Raw genomic sequence first — 18000 nt, 5'->3', positions numbered from 1 at the left:
ACTGATATGTCACTTCCTTTCTGTACGTGCGTTACACATTTGAGACAACGTGTTCATAATATCAGACAAACAAAAAATGATAAATGGCGTTCAGTGATTCTTCGTTGACGTGACAACCCACCATTTGCTAGAAACAACAAACCAGAATAAAAGCTGATATATGGACAGTTAACCTTTTTACACTGTAAATATAAAAGGTTGACAGAACACAGTAATACTTTTATCCGTTTCTAGCCTCCCATTCCCATGCTTTTCCTGAAAATACAGGCCAAAACTAATGAAAGAAATGTTGAAACAAAGGAAAATCTCATCAGGTTGATTTTTGAACTCGAGCGGCATTTTAGTCCTGAGAATCATTCCCGTAAATAATTGTATTAAGTAGCATGGTTTTCCTTTGATGGTATTCACGATACCAGTGCACAAAATGTGTTTTTGTCAACCTGATGCATTATTATATAATGCCTGACACCACCATTTTTATGTACTTTAACTGTAGACATTTAGAACATGTTTACATACGTTTTCATACCCAAGGGACTTCAAGTCCCACCTTGAATACGCAAATTCTCGGAAATTGAATAAATCACTAGAAACTAAATGATTTCAAGAAGAAAGTCATAGAATCTTAGTTCTGATGATCGTTCCAGTAAGTTTTAAAATGATAAGTAAACAATTTTACATTTTTTCTGTGTTATCGAGGAAAATGCACGGGGACGACACAGGCATGTGTTGGCTTTATGTCTAGATACATAAAGTGTCTGCCCAAAACCATTATATTTCATTTTCATGAGGATTTGAGACACGTAAGGACACTTGATTTAAACTGAAATACTAAATATTTTCTTTATATAAAAAAACCCATATTGCTTCATAGTATTATTGGCTATTGTCTCTGGGCAATGCAAAATAAATAAATAAATAAATAAATAAATAAATAAATAAATAAATAAATGAAAATAAAAACATAAAATAAGGAATGACGTACAAAGCCCAGTCGTTGGTTTAAGTTAACAAGTAGGTCCAAGGCAAGGATTTAACACATCTTGGTTGACGATTCATCACAAGCGACAGATGAACAATGTGTGCCAGTGATAAATGCCATTACAGGATGACAAGCTACACGTAGGCTCTTCTGCAGCAAAAACTAAAGCAAGGCGTTAACAAAGTGGTCTGCTCTTCGACACGTGTAACCGTGAGGACATATCCTCGATGATTACCCAGTGCTTCAGACAAATGTCATGACTTATACACATTAACCTTTCTGCAACAGATCAGGTTACAAGTGAGAGGCGCTTTAAAAGAAACCATGACAAAAACATAGAAAACAGAATAGCTAAAAGAAAACAAAGTTATGACTGGTACTAATTCACCAAGATGTAAAGATAGTGTTTTTACTTTTTACGCAGTTATTTGGTTTGGTACGATGTCTCTTGAAAAAAGTATTAATAAGAGCAGCAGAAATATATAAAGGGTTAAAAGTAGGCCTTCTTGACGGCAAAGACTGGAAAACAATATAGGGCTAAGGCTTTATTTCGTTTTCGAGGAATTCCCTTACACTTTTAAACCCGTCTCTTCTAATCAACTTTACCTTTGCAATGTTTTCATTTGTTGATAAATTTATCACTTTTTGCATAACGTATGCGCTTGAAGCATAGGGGAGACCGGGGCTAGTTGGACCCCGGGGTAAGTTGGCCCCCCGTCAATTTATGAAAAAGTAACTACGAGGTAAAAAAATTGGCCACATACTCTTGCAAAGTGACCGTAGCCTACAATGCTAAGGAAGTGTAAGACGTTAAAAAGTTTTACTAAAGCGGTGAGTCGAAATAAACGATTTTTGCACCTAAAAGTAATTTTGTTTAAGAGATTTCAAAATCTATTGTCATAGGCTTTTGATCGAATATAAGATATGTATAGGGCATCAAACTGAAGCTAATCGTTTTAAGTTTCACAGAGATGTATCATCGTTTCTCATTCTAGCACCATAAATGGCTACCATCCTTTAAAATAAATAATGTGCGACCGGGGCTAGTTGGCCCCCTTGACTCGGGGCAAGTTGGACCCTCATATTACCCACAAACCTTTGCGCGCAACGCTGTTTGAAATAAACAAGTTGGTGAAATTGACAAAGCTTGCCGGTGTCTATTACCGTCTGATTGATTTTTTAGAATTTTCTCTCTGGTGTCTTTTTGAAAATTTATATTAGAAATATTCTGTTGATTGTAAGTATTAAAAAGCAAATCCATTGGACTTTCCGTAGAAAAACATTTATTTTGCCTTAATTCATTGTAAGGGGATTCCCTTTGTATTTATAGTGTTATATGTGGCCCCAAGGGGATTTTCAACCCCTCCCTAGCTAGAGACCATTGTTGTAACAAACTCAATGGTTTAAAACTGAATTTGTTACTTTCTTTTAAAAAGAAAATTTATTATTTGTTTTCATTCATTAAAAATCTTCTTTATACCGTTATTTATTTATTCTTAATTCAAACAAAACACATTTTATTGATAGATATTTTGGTTCTTGCAACACATACCCCCCCAACAACGTGACATACGGAAACCTCAATAAATCTGCCTCATTTGAACTGTTTATTCATCAAAGACTCTCAAAAATCAATTAAATACATTAGAAATTCATAAAAATGTATTTCAAGGCGTTTACATGGGATATATACTTCATTTTCGTATAGGGGGGCCAACTTGCCCCGACCCTGGGGCCAACTTGCCCCATGGCGGGGCAAGTTGGCCCCCCTGACGTCAACTGCGTTTTTTGTCAAATTGTGAGCCACCTGGCATTATATTTGAAAAATAATGACGTTGCATACGTAGCTTAGTTCATGGGGCTTACTTTGAAACCGGTTTTGTTACTCTAACCCACTCCTAGTTGGCTCTACAAGGCCAAAAGTGTCTAACTGGGCCAACTAGCCCCGGTCTCCCCTAATCTCTCTTTAAAGTTTATGTCCTACCCGCTGCAATTCCTGTATATACTATTCATGTTGTATTTTTTTATCATGAAGGCTCACGCCTTGCGCACTGTATTTACATCTGCCACGTTAAGATTTGAATAGCTTCACTTAACAAAACTTTTGAAAAGTATTCGAACATAACTCACTTCCAGGTCATTGAAGAAATTGTTTATTTAAACACAATGTTTACCATATCAAATAGATGTGACTTATAAAACAAACAATCTGAATTAACAGGCGATGAATGATTAATCTGCATACTAAACATAGTGATGAGCGGAAGTTTGTTTTGCCAAAGCAGACTGTCTAATCCAGCTTTTTGAGTCACTTTTAGAGCCATAGGACGAATTTTGCGCCGAACTATGTGACGCTGAACTACAAGGGAATATTCCTCTTCTCCTCAGCTCTCCACGAAATCTCCGGTGGTAGTGAATATAAACCAAGGGGTTGTAAATTGCAGATGCCTTGGCCACCATGGCAGGAATAGTGGAGGTTACGCGATCCAGCTGATTAGCTTTTCCAAATATTCCCATAAGAGAAACAACCGCGTAAGGCGTCCAAGCTCCGATATATATCATCAACACCACTAAAATCATTTTCACTATTTTCAGCTCAGATCTTGAAATTCGTTTCTTCCGTTGAGAAGACATCCTATACGTTTTCATGGCATGAGAATTGTTGTGAACGTGAGCAAAGATCCAGATATAACAAACCACGATAACAGAGAGAGGACAGATAAATCCCGCTGCAAATAACGTAACAACAAAGGCTCTGTTTGTAATTGTCTCCGTTATGTAGTCAAAGCAACAAGCTGTTCCCAGTCCTTCTAAAATATATCGACCCCAGCCGAATAAAGGTGGTAGGACCCAGATGATTGAGTTTACCCAAACTATTGCGAGATACTTAAGTGCCAAACGCCATGACACGCGACTGACGACAGTCTGGGACTTCACTATACTGTGGTGTTTCTCCACCGCGATTGCTGCCATTGTATTAATAGTCATCAGTCCGAACCCTCCCATCATCACAGCGTGTAGGTTACAACCTGAAAAGACCAGTGATTTAAGTAACTGAGGACAATAGTATTGATGATGTGTACCTATATGGCGTCCTTAGGTTAAGCAAAGCAATGTGATATATAAACTTTGCGAGGTTTTAGTGTCGCTGTACAGTGTATTATTTGGATAACCAAGCCAAAAAATTATAAAAATGACAGTAGAAATGTACTTTTCGTAAAAAAATTAGCTAAATGCAAGTTTGTAACAGAAGAATTACGTAATGAATCCAAAATACACTTACAAAACTATTATTTGAGACATTGGAATCTCATTTTACATTCTCATGCTGTACCCTCTGTCTTTGACAAAATATATCCTGGGAGGGAAAGTTGCATTCGAGATAGAAAAAACTCACCTATTTCTCCAAATGGCCATTCGCCAAGATAAGAAGCTACTGTAACCATTGGAACAGACACAGACATCAAAACGTTACTTAAAGACAGATTCATAAGAAGAAAGTTAGCTGGAGTCCTAAGGGATTTACACCTAAAATAGCAAAAAAAAAAAGAGAACATTTTAGATATAGGATTTTTTGTTGTTACTAAAGCAAGTTGTAAGATAACAGCATTTCGCCGTATAAAATTAAAAAATGCACATGTTCTCTTTCTATAGCTACCATCGGAATAGCCAGGATTTTTTTCAAATCTTATAGCCGATCAAGGCGATTGCTGCATAAATTGTTCAAATAACAGTTATACCAAAAGTTAGTATATCATTTCAAAAGTGCTACTCTTACTCTCACAGCATACACATTTAAATAAATAACGATTAAGTGGAACTATGAAGATAAAAAATCAATTCCCAAATGCAATCATAATGCTCGAAATCAAGGCATCATTGTTTCAGATAACAACATTGTCCGGGCTTTTTAACAAAACAGTGACGGGTCCTTTGAAAGGTTCATCATTATTCGATATATTCCCACTTAAAACAAGAAAATGGATTGGTATTACACTTTGAAATAAATGTGCTTAGGCGCATTTCCTTGATAACCCGCAAAATCATATTCAGTACATTTACATGCGGCATCTTGGCATCTTATCGATTAAATTCCTGGCGTGTCATTTAAGTATTGAAATATTTCGGGAAGTTTGTCTGATCCCTTTCTTTTTGAACAAATTACGCTAAAACGCAAACTTGACCTTACAAATGTGTGTGGAGTAAAATCTCTTAACAGGTAGGCCTATCTGGGGATACTAGGTGATCTGTTCGAGCAGTTTGATAGAATGTTTACATTATACGGAAGATAAATAAAAGAACAGACGCGATACTGGATAATTTGGACTTACTTTTTCATTGTCGATTACATTTTTACAAGCTATCGTTAGTGGTTTTGGAACTGCTGGGATCTAAACTACTGATTCACAAACCGGGGTTTCCGATGTTACATACAGTGTAACCCCCCTGTGCCAACTGTGTTTCAACTCCAAATACAAAATGGACAACACTGTGCACTCCGTTTAAGGCACAGTGAGTGTGAGACCCTAAGATAGTAGAAAGTTAATTTTCCTGGAAATTCTAACACTTGTTCCCCTAATCACCAAGGTCTGGCTGTCACATCCAAAACCGCTGAAAAATTCCCTTCTGTTACCTTCGTTTTCGAGATCTGATATTTAAATTCTTGAGTTATAATGCAGAAAGAAAAAGGTGAATTGATAGGTAGCGGTAAAAACAGAAATCTAGAACCAATAGATTTGGGTCCACCGACTTAGTGAGGGACTGCTATGTAAACAAAAATAAGTGTCAGTTTTACCATTAAAATGTGTAGTACTCACCTACAGAAGAAACCAATTACGAACGAATTGCCAGCTATGGTGATGAGAGATACTGCTAACACAAATGTCCCCACTATGACATTGACTTCACGAGGTGGCGGAGGATAAGTAGACCAGAACGGATGTTCATAAGGCAACAGTGCCGAGCCATTCAGTTGAAATGTACCATTCCCCCGCATGTTTTCCATGGATTCTAAAATGCATATCACATTTCTCATGTAACTTAAAACAAGACAGATAAAGTATGCAGAGGGAGCAGTACGACAGATGTAAATGTTCCATAAGTATTTGAAATGAAATACAGGTTTACAAATCTCAAAAAAATTCCGTCAGTATAAAGAGACTTACATGTGGGCATACAAATACATCTTTATGTGCGAAGGGAATCTTTAAGAAAGAATTTGTATTCCGGAAAATGAAAGATCTCTATTGTGCTAAAAAAATCGGAAGTTACTTTTGCACGAAATAGGAACTCCCAAATAGAATAAAAAAATTTTCGACACTGTCGAAATTGTGCTTGTACACATATACTATAAACAGCAATTATGCATACAGAATTGTGTTTTAACAAATTTCATTTGTCATTTATATACTCAGTTACATATGTGTAGAAGCAGATAAATAGAGAAGAAACCCTGAAAACTATAAGAAACCAGACACAATAGGAATACGTAACTACCTATAGAGCCTACTTGTGCATCTATCAACTGAATTAACTAAATCAATTATATCCATTCAGATTCTTGACAGCCTTTATCTATTACGTCTATTTCTAGAGCATGAGCGTGTTTTCCTGCTCTTCAAATATCAAGGCAACAAAACCTGTGTTTGCAAATAGGAAAATAACACTTAAAGGCCTTTCGAATTACCGGGGTTTTAAATCCATTATCACTATTATTACCATGATTATTCCTTATTCTCTTTTTTTTTCTTAGACAAACAACAACATTAAACCATCGTTATTCACGTCCAGGGATCACTGTAGTTGTGTGTTTCCAAAAGTTTAGGAACCTCACATTCACATTCACTCATATTCTTTATAGGCGACTTTTTTCCTTTGGACAATTTTGTGCTCCCTCTCGATACTTAAATGGGCGAAATAAGTGCACTGCCTATTGAAATTGCTGTTGATGTTCTAATTTGAGAATACAATATGTAGATCCAATTGAATGAACAATCATACAACATGAATAGACAAATATGAAATAGTCTAACAAAAAGGCATGACTGAACATGTCAAGTTCTTACTATGAGCACATAAGCACAAAAAATCAAGGTTTGAATTACGAATTATTTCCAAACCAAGATATACATGTATGTATCTATAAGCAACTATTAAAATTGCTTTAACAAGCCTTGAATGGTTTTTTTTTCTTAAGTGTTGCGAAGTTTATCGCGTGACTTTCTTTTGATGTTACTTCCATTTCAGGTAAGACACTGAGTTTCAACAGCAATTGTTGGTTTGATGTCAATTGTGCAAAAATGTGGTGGGTGCCGTTGGTAATGACTACAAAGGTTCCTATAAATGCCATACGGTGCTTCAAGAACAATAGCCCAATATGAAACTTTTTAATGCTAGCTGCTTTTGAACACGTAAGAAATTAGTAAGAATGATGTGATGTGAATACCGTTTAGGTCGACTATCATATAACCCTAATAGGTTTTAAGGTTTCAAGGCAAGCCATTCCTTGCAGGATGAAGGGGAGTTGGTTGTATAAGGCCTTTTCTTCAGTCACTTCCGGTAAAAATCTTCCCAGTGTTGATTCGGGGACACCCATTGTTTTTATGCGTTGTCAAGCATTTATAAGATATTAAAATTTGAAAGCAACGGAGAAACGAACCACTGACATACTTGCCTATCGAATATTTTTTCACAGGAAAATTTCCTTGCAGTTTAAAAACTTCCATGCTTATGTAAAGATATATTTAATAACAACACGAACAGAGGATCAAGTAAAGATTGGCATCCATATGTGAAACATATCTGCTTTCATTCCAACCAACAATTGTGGTTTAACTGCTTGATGATAGTATCCATTCCTCCTTAAATGGTTTATGTTTGAACATTGTCCTTTGATACGGCTTTTAAGTCTCTGTTCATGCAAATGATCGCTGAAAGGTTGTACATTACATATCGAATATCCGTCATAAGGGAAGCAATAGAAAGATAGGACAATGGTATTAAACAGAATTGTTACATCATCTAATATGCCTTCATTTGCGAAAGAATACTCATTTGATAACTGATGCGCTGTTCGTTTTGTATATAGACATGCAATATGTTGCTCGAAACAAATAATACTTTTTGTGTGTGTGTTCGAACGCGCGCGTGCGTTTAATTGAACTCAACATTTTGTTACACACGTCAAGGACTCTTAATTAATCTCGCCTTTCTCTATTATTCACTGAAAGTATGTTAATAGTCATTGAAGAAGTCAAATTAAAATTACCATGTATTCAAATCACTAAAACAACAACAAAAAATAGTTCTTGATGTCTGTCGTATGAATTTCTACGACATTTTTTTCAAGTTTATGTTCAGTATCTTCAATTTTTTGCGGACAAATATCCCTGAGTACCACTTCCATCTCTTCGAACGATAGGCTTATGTTGTACATGATATAAATGGTATTGACATAGCAAACAACACACATACACAAACAAGCAAGCAGTTAGACCAACAACACACACACACACACACACACACACACACACACACGCAGCAAAATAGAACGATTAGATATGAGCACGATTTAAAATTAGGATTGATTAATCCTATTTATTTTAATGTCAAAAAATTTCGAATTTTTTTTTTTACGTCAAAAAGAACTTACCGTTTTAACACAGTGCCGAGAGGTGCTGTGTTTCAGAATTTACCGATGTGTATCTCTTCATTGGTTCCCCGCTGCTCTGCAAAGACGACACAGCATGCTGATTAAGGAGTGTTTAACAGAGTAGGCTACGTAACTCAGAATATCTTGGATATCACTTAACAATACCACTGATCGTTCCTCATTATGCAGTGCAGTTTAAGTAGCACTGGTGGCGCCCCTACAACCACTGCACTTAAGTTGTATACAGTCATGCAATGTCATCAAATAGACTGCTCAAAAGAATTGAGGGAACACTTAGAAAGGCAGACATTAAAAAAAGAACTTTTGCTCTTCAATAAATAAAAACGTAAAAATAATACCTGCCACCATCGCTTTATTGAATCTCGCATTATGGTTGGACTTTCCTATCAGGCATCATTATGCAAATGAGCATAAAAGGAAGGGGTGGTATTAAATTATTAAATAAATTTCTCAACTCTAACACTTTTTAGTATAATGCATATCAGCCACTGAAAGCTTCATATGCCTTAAATCCCCTCTCCATCGAGTAACCGAAGTCTGAAACGTGGAATGCAATTTCCTTCTTGGATGAGCCATTGAACTAGATTATTGAGATCTACTGGCATGGGCGTAACTAGGCATACGCACGGAGGCACTGTGCGTACAATTTTTTGGCCAACCATGATATTATTTTATATAAATTTAGTGTATTTTTCGCGGAATATAAAAGAAAATCCTCTGCTTATTAAAGTCACCTGTAAGTAGAAATCCTCTGTATCAATTGTATAGGCACATTGATTGTTCTGACCCCCCCCCCCCCCCCCCCCCCCGTCTTGCATACTTTTATTGAACTGAGGTAAACAATGCCTGTAACCTTAACAAGTCCTATCTTAATCGTCCATCTAACTGGAACTTCCTTTACCTCTTAATTGGAGGGTTCAGTGGCCCTCAACTCTCCTGTAGCCTCTTTCTTGAGAATATCGAAATCATTCTGGCTGGCGATATTAATCTCAGGTAAAAATCTGCCCGAGTGTTATTTTCAAAGAGCAGCTCCCGCAACCCTGGGGGCACTAGATAAAATCTGGACACCAGGTTTAATAACGAGCTAGAGAAAAAAAGGAAGAATTTTTCCTGCAAAGCTTCAAAGAATTTTGACACGGATTTGACCCAGCTTACCCCTCCAAACTAACAGGGTGACATGGGCAATTTTTACAGACAAATAATTAAACTTAGATGTATCACAGATCTGTCGTGTCGTACAATTGGTTGTTTTTGGGAGCCATGCATCCACATTTAAGGTGAATGAAACCGTATGTTAGTTCAACTCAGAGGTGGATCCAGGATTCTTCGAAGGGGGTTCCACATGTGCGAAACTAGCCTCCTTTAAATAAATATACCGTTCTGGGTAATAAGAATATTGAAACTTTTTTAATTGCAAGAATATTTCTGACTAAATGATGATTTTATTATTAATGGAAATTAGGCTGCGATGTGTGGTACATATGCTGTGATTACGCTGTCCTTCATCTGTTGCGTTAGTCTACATTTTGCTGGGAATTTTAAAAATCTGTGCGTACAATTTTTAAAGGTCTGGTTACGCCCCTGACTGGTGTGAGTGATTTTGCTGAAATAGTAGCGCTAAGTGGTCCAATAATGTAGCATAACGGGCAAATAGGCAGACCAGTCCTTTCTGTGCATTTTTGGCATTTCTTGCACGATGAAAACGCCCCAGCAAACACAAAACCGTTAACCGCTCAATCAGACTATGGATTACTGAAAGACTTACATCTTGTCTTCTAGCAGTGTTTTGAATACCAAAACCTGCGTTTTATAAGCTTATATCCCTCCCTCTTTTCTCCAGTGAGAAATAACGGTCTTGAGACACGGCTAGAAAATGTTAGTCAAAGCTTTTGCAGTGTGATTCTCACGGTGGATATTTATATGCAGCATAGCCCCTAGGAGTTTTGAGTCCAAATAATTTTACCTACTTTTTTTGCGAATTTCACTAGCATAAAACCATAATTATTACTTTTAACGAGTGCAAAATCTATTTTATTGCAGCACAGTTTAAGTAGAAATAAAGGATGAGTTTGTCTAAAAGTGGCTAAATGGAATAGTTCAAACTTTTGCATTTTAAATGTCGGGTGCTGCCTAACTTTTTTTGAATAGTATAGGTTGTATTAGTGCTATAATATATATCAAAAGAGGTCAAGTATCCTAATTATCTTAAGGTTATACACCCTTTCACTATTAGCCAAAATCAGGCAAAAAACTACTTTGTATAAAACTAGTTGTTAAAACTACTTTGTATAATGCTAGTCGTTATAATACTATCTTATAATGTTTATGGACACCATTCGTCTTCAAAAAGAGTATGGCAACTTGCTGACGCATCATATCAGCGTTTCAGATGTGAAAGTGCTATTGTCGGTTTCTAAGTATTCCCTACTACCTAGGCTTGTATCAGAAAGTGTTCAGCGTCAAATAGGAGCAGTTCGTGGATGCTGTAGGGCGGTACGACCGCTTTTCTTAAAAACACTGTGTTTAGATTTTATCACTCATAACTTTAAGTTACACCAAGACGGCATAACATCGGATGGAAATATTTTCTCAAAACACTTTTGTCAAGAACTACAACAATCTAGGCCAACATATTTCTAACTACACCCTCTAAAGGTTATTTGATTGTTTTCGAAAAATGCACCCAGGTACCTCTGGTAAAAATGGTACCTTAGTACAACGAAAGTTCTACCAATTATCGATATACATTATGATCAGCATAGTCGCTTGAGATAAGTCAGATATGATAGATTGATTCAAAACTAGCAAAAGAAAGAATTCAAGTCAGGTCATATGGTGATAAATTTCAGGTATATAAATCGGAAATACCTTACCTTAACATACGCATATCTAAATACGAATATGAAAGTAATAGTAACATTGTAAAAAAAAAAAGAAACACAGACGTCTCACATGTAAGAAAACACGACTACGTTCTTTTTGAGCCACCAGCTCTGCATCTTTCATTGTTTATCCTCACTTAAAGTGCGGTATCAAAATAATTGCCAACTTCTGATTTTAGTTACTTTGTGAACAAAACGAATAAAGTCGAAAGCTGACTCCAGCTGTCCCTGCTGTCAGGGCAGAAAACTACAAATCCTTGTTTCAAAAATAATCTAAAAAAGCCACTTACCTTTTGTTTCACTCTTAACACCTTAGAGCAAAATTTATAGTAGCCTAGACGATGATTTAGTCAATTTGGTGACGATAGAGCCTATTAAGCGACTTTGCATTGCTGGTTTTTTTATTTCTCAAACGGTTTGTCTGCTAAACATTGGTTGTCTTCACTTATTGTGCTATGTTACTATAGTTACAAGTTTTCCATTGGCTAATACTTTGCCAGTCATATACACATCTTTTGCAATTATGCTACGGTTTTTCCGCCAGGCCATAGCAGGTTAAACCATTAATAACTTAATCACCTTTAAAAAGTATAGTGTAAGTGGATATTTATCTATTTTTATATTGACACGGCAACTTTATTGGGAATTATAAAAGGGGCTGTACGTAATGATAACGTCACGCGGTTTAATATATGAAAAAAAAATTGTTCTGGTTCTCTACCAGCTTTATTTCTTCAAATACAGAAAACCCAGTTACAAGACTAAGTAACGTCCCCGGACGTCTCGAATGTGTATCAATATGTCTCCCTGAACAGTGATCTTAAAGCTGTACATATACTGTATATATATACTGTTTAGAGAGCCTTTCTATTCAAAACAGTGATTGCATTATTCTAATCATACAACCTTAATTCATTCGTACTCTAATATATAAATGCGGGCCAACAAGTAAACTACTGTGATATCCACTACTGAATACTAAACATTAGCTTTTATTAGGAAAACTAAGTACCTGCCTAAGTACCTGATAACTTCATTAGCCCTAAACCTGTGTAATAAGTAATGGAAAATTAAAAATAAAAAAATGTAAAAACTGACTAGGCGTAAAGAGAGTTCGTCACTGGGAGACAGTGCATATGAAATATCTGTTGAAAGTAACAGCGATGACACGTGATATGTTGTCCTGAATGACAGGGTAATTTAAAAGAGGTTACTTCATGTAATACCAAAAGAAGTCATTAACTAGTAATCTTAGACAAGAGGTCTTTGCAGTTGACTGCGTTCTTTTGCACTGATACTGACAATTGTGTTTTTGCTCATATCACTGCGTGCTACACGTGATCTGTAACCTGTGAATGAGAGGATAATTATTTAAATAGAGGTCTTTTTAAGTAACAGATAGCCTGAAATGACACTATTCTTCTAACCCTTAAAAACAATAGATCATTCTCGAGTCCAGTAGGGGGAGTGGAGTCTCCGCCAATTAGTGATACATCAGCTTCCCATTATACACTTCAATCTGACCCCCAAATCCTATGAAACGATCACATGAAAAATGCGCAATTATGCTTTGCACTGGATTAACTGTCGAATCCACCTGTTGTGGAGCTTATATCATAATTTTGCTTTTAAGGCAATGCACAAATATGGGCTCCGCTGCTTATTTTCAGAGACAGAATGCTAACTACCCAACACAGTGTCAGAGAGGACACGTTATCTACTGTTCGAAGCGTTTATGGATGTCAAACGCTTTTGTATGCACGCATGCTGTAGGTTTTATGATGGCATTACGTCCTTGTTTATTAAATTCAATTTTTTTCAATTCAATTCAATTTATTTCTGTACTGGTACATAGATTGTCATGACCTTGTACAATATGATATACAAATGATGATACAATACAGTTAGTGTGTACATTAAATGTTCTTACGTTTCTTTCACACAGCTAGCCTCAGAATGATATTATATAGTCTAATTCTGTATCACTTTCTACAAATAATAGTGCAAAGACTTTCAATGTTTATAAAAGACGTAGATGAACCTGTTTTGGCTTATATTCTAATACATATGGTGCACTCTGCATTATCCAGGTGTCAAACCAGCTTGTTCTTATTGTTTATTGAGAAAATGCACATTCTGTAGTATTCTGTCAGTATCTGAGGTAGTATGGAGTTCAAGTTTTCCAAGGCAACTTGTTATTCACAAACCACGATAATTTGTGTTCATCTCTTTTGTCGATAGGTAAACTGATGCCTGGATTGCGAGGTTTCAGGGATTTTAAAGTCTTTAAGACAATGTTATAGATATCAATGATCACACCTGATAGGATCCTTCTTTTTAAATATTATTTAGCATATCATACTTCAGGAATTGTTACTGCACAGTTTTCCGTGTACCTTTGTTAATATACAGTATGAACAATTTTATTGTTTTCATTTGGTGATCCTTCAGTTTTAGCCAAATATCATTGTGTAGCCTACACTGCGTGATTGAATTCCAAAGTTTTAACATGTAGAGAGACTTTATTCACAGTAAATTCTCTTTTCTGCTTTCTAACACTTTATTGACCCAATATGTTTCTTAACATGCTGTCATTGTACGTTTCAACTGAAAATACAAGACTGAGGAACCATTTAACCTTAAATCTTTCTTCCTTCCTTTCCTGTCTGTTAAAGGGGAGAGGCTACCAGTATCATCTGAAAAATGATCGTTACTATAGGGATAAGCAAAACTTAATTTTGAATCAATTTTATGAAAATGTCTTTGGGCATTTCCTAGGTTAACTAACCATAAATAAGCATCTTACCTTAAATATCTTAATATCTTCCTATGTGATGCATGTAGTTCCAACTTCGGCCATTTCCGACTCCGAATTTGTACAGGCCCTTAACATGAAGATAAGCCAGCCATATTATTGGACTTTCATGAATTTGTAACATTTGCCGTCAAAATATGGATTTTTTTTAAGCATGGGCACCCTTCAAACTTGAATCGGAACCAAATCATTTGGTTCGTTAAAAGGCTTCTACATTCATTATTCACTTGAAAGGTTTTGTCATATAAAGACATTAATGCCAATGCCTTTGTATTTGCTAAATCACTCACGGGAAACATTAGAGAATAGGTTAAGGCAAATTGGTTTTGCATGGCACTTGCCACATTTAATGGGGTCTAGAGAATATGGTAAGAGAAAGATGTATCTATGTAATACACAACGACCCCGCGAGATATATGTGAGACACTCGAGCTACATATATTTTACTGCTGTCTCGTGGGGTCTCTCACATTTACGGCGGTGGATTAAGAAGACAATAGACAGTGTGATCTATGTGTATGGGAGATACACGAAGTTTGGATATTTTGTTCTCGCCATTCACCGTAAATCAGACTATTTTGTGAGATTTATTGAAAAAAAGAATAAGGTCATTGGTGATTGCCCAATACTGTAAAAGAACTTAATAAAACATGCTTGCATAATTAGGGTTATTTTATATGAAAGATAAAGTAGTAAAATGCCCGATCGTTTGAAACAAATATGATGAAAGCCATAGTTTCACCCTGTTGAATCAAAGTGTACCGCGAATCTAACGCAGTTGACAGACGGGCGTAGGCATACATGTACCTGTATGTGGCACCTGCATATTAGCGTAAGTATTTTGTATAAAAGAAATGGGGAAAAAGGATATTTCCCAATTGCAGACCTTTATAACACATCAAAATCCCTAAAGGTGATTAAGTGTACCATTTAGTACACAAGGGTTTGGCTCTCAGTGGGAGTTTAGGGCTTCGTTCACATGGAAAGTCTATTTTCTAAAAATCTATTTTCTATTCGCGGTATATCTTATGATCACGGTCTGTGCCCTGAATATCCCGCGGCGTAATTACTGGCAGCGCGAGCCAGTTACTTATAGTAACTTATAGTAACTGGCTTTTAGATTTTTAGAAAATAGACTTTCCATGTGAACGAAGCCTAGGACCAAACAAGATCTACCACAGGAGTAAAAGAGTTTGTTGCTTTTGAGCTGTGTCAAGCTTCTTATTAAAACAATTTACAGACATTTGATATTTAGCATAACAAGTGTCTCTATTTTCAACCTAAAGATTATTGTTAAATAAAACAGTCTTTGCACCTGTCCTGAAAACATACAGCAAGTTGGCTAATGTGACCCCCCCCCCTCCATTTCTTTTGTAAAGTATCTTGCATAATGAAATTTACACGTCTTTCCAATGTTTCGTTTTATTCTCTCTCCAAATCTCTCTCCAAATTTATTGACGAAAACCATGTTCTAAAGTCATTAGTTTTAACGTATGATTTAACTTTCACTTTCTTCAGACAGATTTTATTTTACGCAGGCAGATTTCTTGTGAAAACTAATTTTACCTGACATGAATGGTGTTCTTAATGCACGTGTACGGGAAGCGCACATCACTTTGCCTGTGCTAAGACAGGTGGCTACTCCGCTTAATGTTCGTCTACGGTACACCAAGTTTTCGATTATAAATATTTATGTAATCACATGTTCAAGTAAAAATAGAAAGAAAAAAAAAGATTTTCAGATTGTAATTTAAATAAAGGGAATATGGCTTTGAATCGTGAATGTTCGTGGTACTTTACAAAGTGTGTGTTTTTATATGTGAGGTAGAAAAAAATCCACATAGCGCTTATTATGGATGTCAACGATGCCATTAATATTCGTTGATGATATAACGGAAAGGCATGATACTTAACGATCGATTCCCCGTAGTTGTTTTGATCAACGGCTAGGACACAGAGGTCGTAATTAGCGATTCTTACCTCTTAAAGGACAAGATAGCGTCTCGTGAATACTTGCAGGTGACAATAGAAAAGAAATGTGCGTCATTGTCTTCTCAGCTGACGACAGTTTCTATCTGAATATTTTGGGAATCGGAAACGATACGCTAACTGATGAATTAAGCAAGACCTTTCAAATCGTTAACCTTCGCACAAAAAAATTGCAATTTTACGTCGTTTCGAACATAGTAGTGCATATTCGCTGCCTTTTACGCCACGTTTTAATTACAAAGAGTCGCTTTTGCGTGGGGCATAATTCCTTGGCCATCTATTGAGGTCTAGCTCATCAGAAGTCTTTCATGCTTCATTTATACCTGATTCACAGGCTCTCAATATTCCAGCATATTCAAACGGTCACTTCATACCAAACACGTACAAAGCTCTCATAGCTATCTCCATATCTACTCTCATATAAAGAGAAACTTAGAAAGTTAATATGTCTCTCAGTAACCACCCCAACCCGGAAAAAAACATCCCTACCCATCCACCAGTTTTGGCCGATCCATCTCTGTCGATAAGAAGTCTGCACCATCCTATTAAATTAAGTCATCGCCAGCTTATCTTACCTAACATATGACATACTTAAAATATGAAGTCTCACCTGAATTTAAATTATTGTCCATGAAAGGTCGGAACTGTTCTGTAAAAGTTATTCTGAAGAGACTGTATCAAAGCTTATTTTTGTTCGAAATGCTTCAAATGTTCTATTTTCTCGATCCTGTGGTTGATAAAAAAAACGGATTCATCCAAGATGTCGGCATTGTGTGTCGTCATACGAGACTAGCATTATCTATAAAAAATTGGAAATTGGTTTGTATTTCTTTTTTATTTTAGAAACGTAGAACATGTGAAAATGCCTCGCTTCACTTTTTTTAAGTGCGTGATATGCCTATACCTATTTACATGTTTAGAACAGTTTCCAGAGGAGTGGAAGTTGTTTGACATTTGGTATTCATACTGGCAACCTAACTGTATGACTAGATGACAAAACTAACGTGGTAAACAAGTTACATGAAAGGACATTTTGCAGCCCTTCAATATCATTGCCAACAGAGAAAACGATCCTTTCAGAGAGTTATGACAAGCAAATCGATATCATGGGTTTGCGAATCCCACTGCCTTGTTCAATGTTCGTGACATAGATAATCATGACTTTTAAATAGAATTGTTGGGGGTTTGACACCAGAAAGCCTTTTTAAGATATCTTTACTTCTCATTTTTCTGCATATAATTTTCACAATTATCTTAAAACAGGATTCTTCCCACGTCATTAGTCACCTTTCGAAGATCGGTATCATTAGAATGGCAACACAACGATCTATTCCGTGGATATTTTTCATGTTACATTTGTCCTTTTCAGACCAAACAAGAGTAAACCGCCCATGATAAAAATGACAGTAACGAAAAATGGACAAACTCAATCTGCGCAGTGAATTAGCTCGTGAGTAATCACCTCTATTAACTACCATATTATGGTAAAACATCCCTACATACATCTATCACTAACGCCTAGGCATCATCTCACACCAGCCACTGAACTGATTAATCAAGTGTAATCGCTTCATGCCCCCGAGGAATGTACTTTGTGGTCACTAACATATCAAAAATATCTAAAAAAATAGTTTATCATAAAAAGGGATATGGAAGGATA

General features: G+C 36.2%; 1 protein-coding gene across 1 annotated transcript; it reads right to left on the bottom strand.

Moving 5' to 3' along the window:
* Positions 1-2659: 2659 nt before the first annotated feature.
* Positions 2660-9032, bottom strand: LOC106173057 (rhodopsin, GQ-coupled-like). The gene is made up of 4 exons (XM_013554035.2): positions 8634-9032; positions 5800-5992; positions 4380-4510; positions 2660-4011 (listed from the first exon to the last, which is right to left on the bottom strand). Exons 2-4 carry the CDS (start codon positions 5985-5987, stop codon positions 3227-3229), a joined length of 1104 nt encoding a protein of 367 aa, XP_013409489.1. The 5' UTR covers positions 5988-5992; positions 8634-9032; the 3' UTR covers positions 2660-3226.
* Positions 9033-18000: the final 8968 nt, after the last annotated feature.

This window comes from Lingula anatina, chromosome 1, assembly GCF_051362555.1.
Source record: "Lingula anatina isolate TDL-2025a chromosome 1, LinAna3.0, whole genome shotgun sequence".
In the NCBI taxonomy this organism is placed as follows: Eukaryota; Metazoa; Brachiopoda; class Lingulata; order Lingulida; family Lingulidae; genus Lingula; species Lingula anatina.
This window is presented reverse-complemented; position numbering and strand designations above follow the sequence as displayed.